At 34.0% G+C, this 15326-nt stretch overlaps 2 protein-coding genes across 2 annotated transcripts; both read left to right on the plus strand.

The window, feature by feature from the left end:
• The first annotated feature begins 3786 nt into the window (after positions 1-3786).
• On the plus strand, positions 3787-4624 carry LOC149571245 (uncharacterized). The gene is made up of 2 exons (XM_089808736.1): positions 3787-4050; positions 4143-4624. Exons 1-2 carry the CDS (start codon positions 3912-3914, stop codon positions 4448-4450), a joined length of 447 nt encoding a protein of 148 aa, XP_089664862.1. The 5' UTR covers positions 3787-3911; the 3' UTR covers positions 4451-4624.
• A 3124-nt stretch (positions 4625-7748) lies between these two features.
• On the plus strand, positions 7749-8712 carry LOC149571246 (uncharacterized). Its single transcript, XM_089808747.1, has 2 exons — positions 7749-8234; positions 8366-8712. Exons 1-2 carry the CDS (start codon positions 8087-8089, stop codon positions 8671-8673), a joined length of 456 nt encoding a protein of 151 aa, XP_089664873.1. The 5' UTR covers positions 7749-8086; the 3' UTR covers positions 8674-8712.
• The last annotated feature ends 6614 nt before the right edge of the window (positions 8713-15326 follow it).

Below are 15326 nucleotides of genomic sequence, written 5' to 3' on the forward strand. Positions count from 1 at the left end.
CACTCCTTCAGACAGTGCATCAGAGGAGGTTTGTAGGAGACAGTCAAGCCAGTGCCATCATGTGTCTAATCAGTTGAGAGTTAGTGACCAAGACATTGCTATCACTTGCCAACATTTCGATGCTACTCGTCAGTTGTTAGCAGTTTATGGATGGGGTTCTCCTACTAGTGATGAGCAGGAGGAAGTTATCTTTCCTTGACAGAGATCCACTCTTTATGGGAGGCTATTCGGATTTTGAGACAAAATTATATGCAGTTGGTAGCCGACAGAGATTATCTTATGGAGTGGGGCAGTACAACATTTGATGCATTGTTGGCCAAGGAAGATGAGGTGAGTGAGCTTACTGAGCAGCTTGAGGTGACTTCTGAGATTCTTGAGAGTACACAGTTGGCTCTCAAGGAGTCATAGTTTCATTTGGCTAAGGTGACCATGGAGTTAGAGCGACTACAGTCTTTACCTAATTCTATACAGTCACAAGCTGTGGTGTTTGGTGATTCGAGGATGTCCATGGCCGAGATTGTTAGAGACAGTGGAGATGGGAATGCATCCATCCTTGATACTAACATTGGCATATCAGGTTCATTCCCACTAGAGTCAGGTTCAATTGAGTTGGGTGCTGTAGCAGATTTTTGTGGTGTGCCTGACATGGTGGTGACCTCTAGTACTAATGGCACGAAGACTAGAGATGTTGTATCAAAGACCATGTGTGACATTGGTGAGCTGATAGTTGGCATGGTTCCTACTAGTAATACTACTCCCTTCGCAATGTCTTCAGAGGTAGTAGTCAGTTCCAACTTGGTTAATGATCGATTGCAGTTAGTTACATCTGGATTGCAGTCTGAGCCACTGACTGAGATTGGTGCATTCTATCGGCATTACACTGTGAGGTATGCTCATCTATCTACCTTTGATGACCATGTTGATGAGATGATGATACAGAGATGTACTTTGGTTCCTAGTGCTTATCATCAGTTATGGGATAGTTTGATGCCTCGGGATGAGAGTTGTGATGGGCATGACATGGTGATAGGTCCTGCAATTGACAGGTTGATAATACATGACTTAGAGCAGGAGTTTTGGAGTGATGCTTTAGCAGGTGTTGTTATTGATTCTACTCCTTTGGCTATGACATCTCTTGACTTAGCTGGTGATTATTCATAGTGGGTTGTATCACTTCTTCATGGTGAGCTGTTGACTGAGGTTGGTTTTTTTTATCAACATTATATTGCAGGGTATGTACATCAGTTAGCATTTGATCAGTTAGCATTTGATCCTTGTGCTGAGGAGTTGATGGCAGACAAATTTGGTTTGGATTCCATTTCTTACTCTTTATCTTGTAATGTCTTTTCACCATCAACAGTGTATGGGAGTTATGGTTATGAGATAGTGGCCGATGATTTGCAGAGTTGTGTTGACTGCAGGAGTTGTACAGTGTGTGGATTCTCCATACTTGGTACAGTTTCATTCGAGAGGGTTCACCATTGTCGCAGAGTTGGATTGTACATTCCATATAGGCCAGTGGGATGCGTTGATGGTATTTACTGTGTTGGTAGTTTGATTTGTCCACTTTACTTGGGTTCTGATGTTCTAAGAGTTTGTGCCTCATGGGTTTTTGATTGTGGTAGTGGTGATTTCGGAGTTTGGTTGAGCTATAATTGTCAATTTGATTATGGATTCCTCTTGGTCATATTGCAGAGGATATTGCAGGAGCCTGTGTTAATTGGTAGTAGTATAGTTCATGACTACATTTGGGATCCAGGTGGATTGATTGGTTTATTGTTCAGCCATTGCTTGAGGACAAGCAATGATTGGGAGGGGAGGACTTGTCATGTCTCCTTTTCAAATAATTAAAAAAGAAAATCTTTGCTAAGGCAGGCAGGCCCAAGAAAGTGAAGTTTTGGAAAAAGGGGGTTAATCTTTGGAAACCGTTGGACTAATAAATGAAAATTATTATTAAAATAAGTTTCATTAACCTCTCTTGGACGTGAGTTACAGTTATGCCCTCTTTTAAGGGGTTTGGAGGCATTTTGGGCTCATTCCAGAACTTGATTTTTGCTCATTCTTTGTTATTCTTCAGAGGCTGCCAAACCTGTGGAGAAGGAGACCCAAGAACGGGAGTTTGCAGGTTTCCAGGGAGACCCAAGAACGGGAGTTTGCAGGTTTTCAGGAAGGCTAAGGACGAGAGTTTGAAGCCATTCCATGTGCATGCTCATACAGAGTTTTCCTTTGTGCTGAACAGTGTAGATTTGTGGGTTTTTGGGTGTGGTTTTTTGCATGAGTTTGGTGTTTTCAGTTGAGCATTTCATATCAATTTTGGTTGCTGCTGTATTTCAGACTTTAAGCTATTAAAATAGAGCTGAATATATGTATTGGGACGTGATTAAACTTCTGAGATAGTTTATTAGTGTTTTTGTGGTGTTTCCGGGCATTTTTGTGTTAATTTCGGGAGCCCGATGAGCATAGTTTTTGTCCTACATTTGTGAGTTGTTTTGTAAAGGCTATATAGATCTGGAAATGACATTTTATAGGCTGTTATGCTGCTCAAATTTTTGTAAAAATGTTTACTTTCAGATTTATTAATAACAGGTGAAGCTGTGAAGCTTTTTGGCACTATTTTCGACATACCCGATTTGGGGTTTCTTAAGAAATTTGGTGGATCTTTGTGATATCAGTTGTTTGATCTTAAAGATCTGATTAAAGGTTGGAAATATCATACAAAATCAGAAAAGGGACATTTCAGTCTAGATATGAAAGTGGGAGAGGATAAGAGATAGATGGAGAAATCTAAAGGGAGATAGAGAAATAGAAAGAGGTAGATATTAAAGAGAGAAAAAGAGAGAGTGAGTTAATATCACTATTCTACACAAATATGTACAAAAAATAAAGCAAAATATTTCCATGTTGACATCCCACACATCTTGAGCACATCCATTGCACACTAAAGTATGAACTTAAGCATAGACGACAACAAAAACATTTAAACAAAAAGAGCTAAGTAGTAGTAGGGGAAACAAGCCAGTTGCTGCCGATGTACACAATGTCGCAATGTTAACTGTTACCTTTCCCCCACAATTACCACCCAAAAAGAACCTCAGTACTTACATACAAATATGTCAAAACAAATCACTATGAATACCAATATTCGTTCGCTTTTGTTCATTTTTTAGCTTTCTTGGTTGTTGATTGGTCCATATGTGCAAAAAGTACTATTTTCTGGGTGAGCGGCTATCGGGGAGTCTTAGTGGCTGGTTTTGGGCGAACATTTTAAAATGACACTTTTAGGTCACCTCACACTCTACAAGTTCTGTAGAGAGCTTCGTTAATGTGGGAAAACCAAAAGATTAGCTTTAAGCTCTTCACTCACCTGCGAATTAAGAACTGTAAGTACGCGAAGTTAGCCTCGACAACTACTAAATCATTTCCCCTAAAACGACTTCGGTAACACAAACATTAAAAAAGAGAAGCACCTTGCATGTGGCGAGAGCTCATAGTGACAATTTCTTTTTCTTTCTCGAGATTAGATTGAATGCATTTGTACCATTTATTGATTGAAGGGATTTGTAGCAAAAATTTGCTTCACTAATTCTGCATGATCGGTACAAGCGCGCCGTCCTCGAGAGCAACTTATAACGAATTTTGGATCATCTCCACTGACTCCAAGAAAGGAACATGTCGTACGCGTAACCGCGTCGAATGGGGACACACCCGTTACTTCCCCCAAACGGATGCCACGCGGAAACTTCCTTCCCACTTCTTCTCCCCGCCCCTCTATTTATTGCTCGCTTTCCAAACTGTGCTTCGCCAATAGAATAATAGAGTCGCCATTACCATTTAAACTAGTCCTCCGCTTGTTTAGAGGAATTCTTTTGGAGTTTAGCTAAATTCTTGCAACAGCTTGGAAATTCTCAGTAATGGATGTCACACTGGCCGCCAAAACTAGCCGGGCGATCGCTCACTATTCAAGCAGGATTTCTTATGTTCAAAGAAGCAACTTTTACAAGACGAAGAAGACCAGGTTCGCAGTTAAGGTTCACACTTCTGGGGAATCAGGTATATCCCAAATCTCAATTCTACTGAGTCTTGTATTTTTCTGTTTTCTAAACGGAATCACAGTGCTGAACTAGTGTTTTCTTTTCTTGCAGGACGTCCGAGCATGGTGGACGAGGATATGTCAACACTGAGAAAACGGATACAGCAGCTCAGAATGGAGGAAAGAAATTATGTTGATTGGGAGGAAAAACGGTACGAAAGTTATTGTTGTTCAGGTGTATGCTCTACTTCCCTCGGATGGCTACGGAACGTTCTGCTGAATACAAGACTCGGCATTGCTGTGGCCTTTTTGGCTTTGATCTGGTCGAGTGGCCCAGCCTCCCTTTTGCTTCTGCTCATTCAGAGCCCAGTTGTTGTGAAGCGAGCAACTCTGGAGCTTCTCACCTATTTGCGTCGCTAGGATCTCACTGTTTCTCCCCTGAATTTACTAAGTTCATCAGCAGATCAAATCCAAGCGAATTTTGGGTTTCTTAACGGCTAGGTTTTACTAAGCTTGTACAGTTGTCAATTCCGTCAAATTTTGTATAGTGTACTTTCCTTTAATAATAATAAAGTGTGTTGGGAATTTTCGATTGGCCCTGTTCTTTCTTGTATTAATAACAATTAAGTATGTTCTGCCTTTTTATTATTATTAATAATCGATTAGCCTCGCATATCCGAATTATTGGTAGGAGATCCCAGTTTTGAGCCGTGAAAAAAAGAGAAAATTTGTTGGCAAATTTCCAGTCTTATGATAATCGGACGTTGTACATTTTCTCCGAGCTCTATGGACTAAATCTGCAGCTTTGGGCAAACGGAAGTTGCGGCCCGTTGAAGAATCTGGAGTCTTTTGAGATTCCTTTTTATTTCGTCCAAAGGACCGTTATGTGTAATGGGTCGTACTCGTCGTAATGCAAGCGAACCAAGTCCATTTTAAATAATTCTATGCTATCCAAACGAATATATGCAATCGAGCACTGAAGTGAGCAAGTTATTTAATTGCTCACTTTTAATAATTGCTCACCTTTTCTCATTATTAATTTCAGGTGTAGGCTCACTTTATGTACCAGTAGTTATAATATTTTTTTGGCTTTCATTTGTATATTACTATTGGACATTTGTAAACTATTTGTGGAATATTTGTTTACTACTATTGGGACATTTGTTCACAAGTATTGTTTTGATTGATTTGAGTGAGTAGGTATTGGCAAACTAGAGGTTCATTAGAGCAACTTTTTGAAAATTAGTTTTTACCATTAGGTGTTCAATGGTCTCTACAAAGAGATCCACGCATAGCTAGAAGTTGGAATCTTAGTTTTTAGTAGTCAACTCACTTTGAAAGACAACCAAGATGAAATTGGCAAGATCCAACACACTATTTACAATCTATAAGTACATGAAGTTACAGTGTGTTGGTATCGATTTTCTTCCCCTAATAGATTCAATAAATATTTAGAAGAATTTGAAATATCATTTAAGGAGGGAAACAATTAAGATAATCTTTGAGATTAATTTTTTATATTAATTTATCTCATCACATAAAAAATGAGTAATTCATGATGCAAATAATAATGATCATCTCATCAGGTAAGAGCCTACAACACAATGGTAACTTGTGAGCCTCTCATGTGGGAGGTCTTGAGTTTGAATTCACTAAACACATAAATTTTATTTTTTTAATTATAATAAATAACAACAATTAATCTAGGCTTTGACCATTTATCGATTAATGTAGACTACATGATTATAACTTTATGTGCTTAGTATACTAACAAAACTAATCAAAAAATTGAATGCTTTATATGCATTCGTACTCTTCTCACAAATTAAAATAGATTAAAAATAGATAATTATTCATTAATCTTTATCAAATTAGTATATATGAATTTTAATTATTAGTTAATATTTTTAATCATAATTTATCATATTTTTTCCACCTCATCTATTTATAATAATTAATTAAAATATGTAAAAGAAGTATATTCTATTGACCGGTCTACAATCTTTTGAATACAAATAATGGCATTGAGAAAATAATACAATGAATTAAATAAATCACATGATCGAGATGAACCACCTCCTCAGTAGAGACTGCTTTAGCCACCTGAGGGTTGTTTTATATGTTTTTTTTTAATGAATAGTTGATGACTCCTGCTTCGGCCGTGTGAACTCTTGCCGGGTGATTTTGTATCCCCCGACCTTTTTTTGTGAATTGTAATCTTAGTATATTATTTATTAATAGAAAAGGATTATTCATCAAAAAAGAGAGAGATAAGTTTTCACTATTAGCTTATTATATAGTCAACATGGAAAGAAATTCAATGACTTCAATGCTTAATACCAAACAACTTTAATCCAACAAATGGTCAAAAAATAGTTTTAATATTTTAAAATGAAATTGACAAAAAATATGTATTAAATACAATTTAGTCAAAGAATTTGAATTCTAGCATGTGGTTGGTTCATTTGTTAACCATTAAGAACCTAAGGAGTGCATTATAACTCCTAGATGTAGTAGGAACTAATAGGGGAGATAGATGCTATAGATTATGTACGTTAAATGTATGTATATTGAATATATATGTTAAATGTATGTATAATTGATTTTTTCAATAAAGAAATGTAATAATTTAGTTCTATTAATTATTTAGAATTATTCAACATTGGATCTTCAATGGGTTGGTTTGAGTGCAATGGGAATGATATTCATGGATTTGATATTCAAAATTGATACGTGATTGAACATAAGTAATGAAATGATTTAGAAAAATACATGGGTAATTATTGAATCGATATTTGACTTATTTATTCTACATCGACTCTCTTGTTGTACCAATTTATAGTCTTACAAAAAGGTTTGAATATCTTAGACAATCACATAAATAGCCTAACAATATATTATGATATAATTAATTCATTTTAAATTCTCTAGAACTAGAGAAAGAGGTGTAACTAGAACTAGGATAATGTCAATGTATGGAAATGTAATGCTTTTGCCCCCTTCCATATCTAAACTTCCATGTGGTTTTAACAATCTTTTCACCTCAATCATAAGTATCAAGGTATTTGCAAGGATTCATGATATTTACAAATAAACAAATTAGAATTTGAAGATTTAAAAAAAAAATTGAATTTTAAATTTCAAAAATCAATTTTAATTCAAACAAATACAAAATAATTGTAAATAAATAAATAAAAAGTAAATATCAAAATAATAAATAATTGTTAAATTAAAAATATTTAATCAAGTCAATAAACAATTATTTTTGTGTGAACATAAGAGAAAAATCTCATTTTCGCATATAAATATTTAATATTGCTCATAATAATATCAAGCTTTATTGTCAAAATGAGTTCGAATCAAAATATTTTTAAAAATAAACTAAAGTATCGAAATGATATATATATATATATATATAACATTCCATCAAAATATACTTAAAAACAATTTTATAGTGTGAAATGGAATGAATACTTAGAAATTAAACTGAGAACAGACAAGAAGAAATCTCAAAATGATGAATAAATATAATAAAAAGTCTATAAATAATGACGAGCAAAGTTAAAAAAAATGTAAAAATATTCCCTAAGAATAAAAAAAGAGAATCCGACGACGACGATGTTACATCAAGATGGGCCCGAAACGGAATCGATGCAATTTGCAGCATCACACATTCACTGCCACAATACAAAAGAAGCGTATTGCAGACAGCTTTATCACTCTTCCTCGAAGTTTCCCAAAATTTGTATCTCGCATAAACTCAACTATCAAAGCATCGATTAGGCGAATGTAAACGCGGAGCAGCGTAAATCAAGGCCAACTAAAAACCGCGTGAATATCTCTCGTGTCTATCCCAGCAACTCCATCATCGCGTCCAAAATGAGTCAATGCAGGTCCCGCCATTCCGCGCACCTTGGCAGATCGACATGACAATTAAAGCTTCGTCATCCCGCAACCTGGGCTATATAAGCAAAATCTCTTCTTCCATTAGATGCGTCCCTAAACTGTAAACCCTCCCATAATATTTCAGTGTTGCATAGCTTAAAATTTTCATCCATGGATTCTCGAGCTCTCGCTAATGCTAAAGTTCCTCAATTTCTGCATCCTCTGCAGACAAAATTACACAGGCCGGCGGTTGCAAGCGTTCCCGTGAAGAAGAAGACGCCAAGATTGGCTGTTAAAGCTGCGAGCTATGGCGAATCAGGTATGGATTGTTGTATAAATATTCTATATTTTATTTTTCTGTGCCTGATAAAATGCTTTCCTTTGCTTTCCTGGCTTGAAGTTTGCAAATATTTTTGGCAAAGTTTTTCTTATATTTAAGTGATCTTGCAGAACATCGGAGCGTGGTGGACGAAGAAATGTTAGTTTTGAGGAAACGGATGCACCAGATGAGAATGGAGGAAATGAATTATATTCCTCCAGATCACTGGTTGGAGTGGGAGAAGAAATGGTACACCAGTTATGATTCAGATGTGTGTTCTTCCTTGCTGAAGTTGCAGAGCATTCTGCTTAAGACAAGGCCTGCCGTTACCGTGGTTATGCTGGCTTTGATTTCCTCAAGTTTTGCAGCATCTCTCTTGCAGATTCCGATTCATTTCAAGGAAATCGCCACGGAGTTGCTCCATAATTTGCCTGTCTAGGCTTTCATGGTTTATTTAATCTTGTTATTCAAGCTTAAATTTGTCACAGTTTTTCCCCAATTGTTATTCAAGCTTAAATTTGTCACAGTTTGTTAGTTTTAGTTTTAAAGTATCCGTTTAAAGAATCGTTTCAACGGCAAACAATTTTATTTACACAAAGGCTCTTTTCTTGAATGTAAAAGATTAAAATGAATTATAAGTTATGTTGAGAAGACCAAAAATATCATCGTCTCAAATAATTAATGAAGCAATGCACAATTAACGTCAAATGATGGACCTGAAATTTGTTGTGCCATCTTTATTGATTTACAATTAAGATTCTAACTCCAACTCCAAGGGCCGCAACAAATCCTTTTTCAAGATTTGTATTCTTTTTGTCAACAAACTGAATATTAAGTCAACGTGTAAAAAATAAATAAAATATTGAAGGAATTAGAGCATTTTAACGAGAATATAAATCAAGTTTAGTAGCATGACTTTTCTGCACCATACATACTACAATCAAGTTTTATTATTATTTTAATATATTACTATATTTTAATTTACCAAAGAGAGTTTGAGCAATTTATAAAATTCAAATATTTCAGTGAACAAGTGCTTGACAGGCCCGCTCCACTGTCAAAATTTATAATTTCAATGGAATGGAGAATTTCATTTTTGGTTTGTTTCTTTTTCAAATATTCTTTCGTCCGCATTGTGGGGCAAGATTCTTTAATTCGTGGGAAACATCATTTCTAAGATCCGCTGGGAAAATAATATGAGCAGTTGGATGATTTGATTTGTCTTTAAATTTTCCTTTTTAAGAAGAGCATTAGCAAAAACGACATAGGAAACTGTTCTATAGATATTTTTCCTCGTCATACTTTCAAGCCTATTTATCACCATATTTACCAATTAAGGTGGTAATTAGGGGTATATTAAAAATCTAAATAAAGTTAGTTCCTATAATTTTATAGAATTAAACAATAATTATTGACATTTTCGCATTATATTGGCAATAGACTCCACTATTTACAATTCTCATGGTATCACACAATTATGGTATCATTTAGTGAATAAAAAGAAAGGATAAAAAGAGAGGAATAAATTTTGATGCTATCATGCAATACATAAATTACAATAAAGTAAAGTAAATTAAAAATTAAAGGAAAAAAAAGAAAGAAAAATAGATTCTAATATATTAAGATGTGACATTTTTTTATAGTCTATAGAAATAATTTCAATAATTAATATTAATTAAAATCTTTAACTATTTATAATTTTTTTAACAAATTGATGTTTAAAATTAGAACATTTACACATATCATCATTTGTGTGTATCTTTCGATAAATGATTCTTTTAGCTATTTCATTTTATTATGTGATTTAATACTTTTCAAATTAATAATTCTTTAAAATGATTTTAATATTTAAATATCTATATAATTTAACTCATAATAGAATTAAGGTAAGAAATAATATCACTTTAGAATCTCACTAGTTTATGTCTAATAAATCTAGTATCTTTCAATTAATATATTAAAATACAAATAACAAGAGGAGAAATGTGAGAAGAGAGATAATACAAGGTCCTCAAAAAGTGGAATTTATTCTAATGATAAAATTGAGACATTAATCAATATCATTAGTTACAATATCGAGAAAATAGTAAAAGAGGGTAAGAAAATAAAGAGAATAATATTTTAATATACTAAGATATAAATTATATAAGAATTTTTAAAAATATGGTGTGTTTATCAAAAATTTTCATTATTTACTTATTTTTTATTGTCAAACTAATGTTTTAAATTATAAAACTTCCTAAAATATTTTAATGAAGAATAGATTCTTCAATTACTTTATTATAATATGTCTATTGAATTCTCAAAATGCTCAAATTAAATACTATATTATTATTCAAATATTTGTGCAATGTAATACACGATTAAATTAAGACAGATAAGAAATAATTATTTTGTTTTTTAAGTTTTATAAACTAACATTATAATAATAAGTAGGAGATAATTTCCACAGTCAATTAGTGATATTGCTATCAAGATTCAACTGTGTGATTTTGAGTCAAACTCATTGACCCATGTTTCATGAATAGTGATTCAATATGAATCCATCTCTCATGAGAATAAATGGAACACTTAGAACTCATTGGATCTAGGTGATGCTCATAGGGGTGAAGCACCAAGACTTCCCGAGAGGTCACCCATCCCAGTACTACAACCTGAGTGCACTTAACTATGGAGTTTCCTCCATGGTTAAACCCAAAGCTTGTAACCCCATTTGCAAAACCTTGACCAAGTGTTGTGCCTTATGAACTATTCATTAGAAAGCCGCTTAAGTGATGAATACTTCATTTAACTTGAACCACTATGATGAATAGTTCATTTAAAATGCAAATGAACATTATGTGAAAACACCTCAAATTTAGGGCTTAAAATGAATTCATCAAATCTTGAATGATTTAAAGATAAATTCACTCTTATTCTCTCTCTTTTAAAAAGATCTCTTGATCAATTTTCTTTTTTTGACGTGACTTATTTTGTTGACTATCACTATGAAGTTGGAAATGAACAATTGAATGCTAAAAATCACGTGTGTCTTCAAAACTAGTTTGTTAGGATACACTAAAGTGTCCAAAATTTTGAGATTGTGCCCTCTAGCACATGTTTGTCTTCTCTATTTTCTACAAACTAAGACCTTAAAGTACATGATGCATGTACCGAAAGTTGTTAGCAAGATCATCCTCAACAACCTAGGAGTGCTTCTAGTGAGTTCATCCACCTCTGGGAACTGTATCGCCTTTGGTGAGAAGCTCAAACTAGTAAAAATATGGCTAGTATATAAATCAAGGGGAAGGTAAACTTTCTCGCTCTATCTCCCAAGTTTGGGCTGTGTGTTTTTGGGGGTAGCCTAAAGTGGGAAAACTTTCCCATGATTTTAGCATGTTCGGAATAGATCCTTATGTGGATTACATACATAACAACTATTTGGCAAGACTCCATAAACCTATTTACAACACTATTTTTATTCATCATGATTTTACCCATGGTATGTTAATTCACAGTGCAAAGGAAACAACATCCCCCAAGATTACTCACCATTGTGCTCCCCTAGTAGAGGCATAAGGCTACTTGGGTTTCATCTCTAAGGGTCATTATTCTCGTAGAAGGGGGACTTCTATTTGTCATGCCTTAAGATTCTTTGAAGTGTATCATTTGTTGATCAACTCTTGTATTGACTCACCTCTTTGATTAGAGGGACATATTACACTAGAATTAGGAGACATCAAGTTGTGGGTTGTTGAATAACATATTGCAACCAAAATTTGACCTTAGGGATAAAGAGTGTGTTTGAATTGTCTTATTTGTGTAAAAGACCCAAGAAAAACATACATAGTTTCTATGATTGCTATCAAATCCTTAATTGCTAAAGAGATCACTTGTTTGTCTTTCTCAAAGTTGCTTTGTTCTTTGAGAAATTATTTTCTCATAAATCCATCATGTCAAAAAAAGTCCTATCCTTGTTATCTTAAAAACCATTGTTAGCAAGTCCATTCACAACAACATTAGTCTTGGTGGCTCAACTTTACCTTTTTCAAAACTATCCTTGTTACATCAAAAGAAGTTATTAGTGAAGTGCAGTTGCAAACAAACTTTATTCTCCTTGGTCCAAACTTATTTTTCAAAATATCATTGTTACCTATCTTACTTGACTGATTTTTTTTTTTTTTGTAAGCATTCAACCAAACCATTCACCTTCAAAACAAAGTTCTCCTTACCTATTTTCAAAAAAGGATTGTTAGCAAGTTTATTTGCAATAGTCTTAAGCCTAGTTTATCCCACTTTACTACTTACATCCTAAAAACACCCAAAATGCTTTTCCCTTTTTACATAAACACATCATTTCTTGAAACCTAGTTACTCCTCAACTGATTTATGTTTTCAACCCAAGGTTCAAGGGTATACTTAGCATAGTCACTACCTCTAAAAACCCACAATTGTGATCAAATCTTATAGAATTATCGCATGTCAGGCCAAACCAAGGCCAAACTTCCACAAATACCAATTTATAAGGAAATAGAAGCAGAACACAAGAAGTATACCCCCAACCTAAAGATTTCTAAACTAGACCAATTTGAAAAAGATGGTGCAGACATTGCACTACAAGTTGAGTGGTATTACAAAATTCAAAACTTAACTCTCCAACGAGGTGTCAACCATAGCCTTATTAATAACTCTAGTGTTACTTACTCTGATTAGGTCCTTCTTTTTCCCACACACTCTTATGGACTTATCTCCTCATATAGTATTTCACATAGCTCCTCATTCCATTTAAGCATTCGGGTGACTCATCTCCCTACTTTTTCTCATCAACCTTAGGTTTTCAGAAAATCCTCCAAAAATAAGCATCATTAAGCCCTAGTATCCTCTATTATTTCCTCATCACTTAGAGCATTTAGCATCACTTCATTAAAATTTTTGTTTCCTCAAAAGAAATCTCCATCCATCTCACTATCATAATTATCCCTAAACTAAGCATTGTTTAGGATAAACTGTCACTTGTTTCCCACATCACCTTCAGAAAAAGGTTGGGCTACACACTTGATCCCCATTTGCCTTCCAAAAGGTCACAAGGCTACCTTAGGATTTGATATCACCATCACATTTTCAAGTTCACACTTAAGGGAAACACATTCTCCTCCACTTATTGCCACATCATTTAGGCTTCCTAGATATCATTAAGAACATTTTCATACACTCTCCTTTGTATCTTAGGAAATCCCTACGCCCTAGCCACACTTAGAAAAATCATCTTCTCACATACACTTATCATCATCCTTTTGCATTCCATCCTTAGGGAAGTCATCATTTCATGCCACCTACCACACGTGTTGGTAAGAATAAATGTAAAAGGAAGGACATTGATCCTAGTCTTAGTAGTAGCATAGCTCGGGCTCAACCATACCCCATAGTTTCCACAACACCACCAAACACACCACCACAAATTCTTGAAGAAACAAGTTCTTCAATAGATATTGATGTATTCATGAACCAACTTGGATACACAACCATTGTTAATGCCATCATAGATCAAAATAGAGAGATCATCTTGGAAAACTTCTTAAGGGACAATGTTGGTGCCTTTGATTTTGGAAAACCACCACCTACCAACATTACTGATCCTGCACATCCTCTGTTTGGATGGCAACCACCATCCGTAGGGTCATTTGCCCCTCATGATCCTTACTTTTCACTAAATAGTGGGTATCTACCCACACAAGCAAGACCAATAGACCCGAATATCCCCTCAAACCAGGTCAATATTCCTATTCCACAAAACACTCAACCCATCCTCACTTAACCCTTAGGGGTAAAAGCACAAACCTATGTCGCCCTTTTGTAAAAGAAAAGGCCAACAAAAGTATACTTATTCAGCTTCAATAACATAAAATTGGTAATATTATTTTGAATTTGAAAATGAAATAAACTAATGAAATATGTAGAAATGGATGAAGTTTATCATTATAATTTTTGATAATTTTTTAGAATAAGAATTGATAAATTTCCTTAATTTTTATAGATAATTTCTTAGCTGCTAAAAAATGCAAAAAATTAGGGGTCTAGTTCCCACCATAAAACTATATGTAAATAAACTTATTTCCCTTTGATCTTAGACTATGTTATAGATAACATATATAGTTAGAACAATCAAAAATAAAAATTTCCTTTAGACCTATATTTTCTTTTTAATAATGATTCAAATTTCAACTCACTTGAAATCAATAGTTTTCATCTCCCACCACATTTTTGAAAAAATATATATTCTAGCCTATAAAAAAATTATACATTCTAGAAGAATATTCTCTCTTTTAGAACATCATATAATTTTAATTTTTTTTGATATGATTCAATATTTTTTTTCTTTCTCAAAACTGACATTTTTTCAAGTGTTCAAATACGTGCTTGTGGAATTTCTTAATTACACTATACTATATCTAATTAAAACACTATAAACTCTATATGAGAATATTCTTGACTTTTAGCTCTATAAAATGGTTTTATATGTTATTAAAAAATCTCATAAAAAATAATAAGAGTTATTGAAACACCACATTTCTAAAATAATTTTATTTCTTTAGTAATTAGACACAAACTAGTATAAAACATGAATTTAATAGTTATTTCCAATTGAAAAAGTGTGAGACCATATATAACTTAGCTTGAATGAATTTATCTATAGATCATATGTTTGAACAAAATTGATTTTTAGATAGAAATACTCAAATTCAGTTGTTCTAATAAGTCAGCCTGAAATGTGACATAGTTTTGTACTTTTACCCTTAGTTCATACCACATCCAAACCAACCACAAGTATACCATTTGCATCTGCTTCCACCACCCATATTCCTCATGCGCAATATACCCCTTTTCCACTTAGTAACATGACATTTTCTCTTCCATCTCAAAACACATCCAATCCATTCACTAGTACCATAAACATCCAACCTACATCCTAGTACACTATGGGAATGCCTCCATTAGGGTTGAATACCTTATCTTCCATCCCACCCAACATCACTATCAATCCATTTGTCACTAACCAAATTACTTCAACCTCATTTCCTCTAGGACCTTGGAGTTTTGGTATGACACGAGGGC

The sequence above is a fragment of the Cupressus sempervirens genome, chromosome 2 (genome assembly GCF_028749045.1).
Source record: "Cupressus sempervirens isolate cs-2001-9-10 chromosome 2, ASM2874904v1, whole genome shotgun sequence".
Taxonomy (NCBI): domain Eukaryota; kingdom Viridiplantae; phylum Streptophyta; class Pinopsida; order Cupressales; family Cupressaceae; genus Cupressus; species Cupressus sempervirens.

What these genes read in the sequence shown, in the direction of transcription:
- LOC149571245 (XM_089808736.1), top strand. Translation starts at nt 3,912, where the DNA reads ATGGATGTCACACTGGCCGCCAAAACTAGCCGGGCGATCGCTCACTAT. An exon ending in TCACACTTCTGGGGAATCAG is followed by an intron (nt 4,051 to 4,142) that starts GTATATCCCAAA and finishes CTTTTCTTGCAG; the next exon opens with GACGTCCGAGCATGGTGGAC.
- LOC149571246 (XM_089808747.1), top strand. Translation starts at nt 8,087, where the DNA reads ATGGATTCTCGAGCTCTCGCTAATGCTAAAGTTCCTCAATTTCTGCAT. An exon ending in TGCGAGCTATGGCGAATCAG is followed by an intron (nt 8,235 to 8,365) that starts GTATGGATTGTT and finishes GTGATCTTGCAG; the next exon opens with AACATCGGAGCGTGGTGGAC.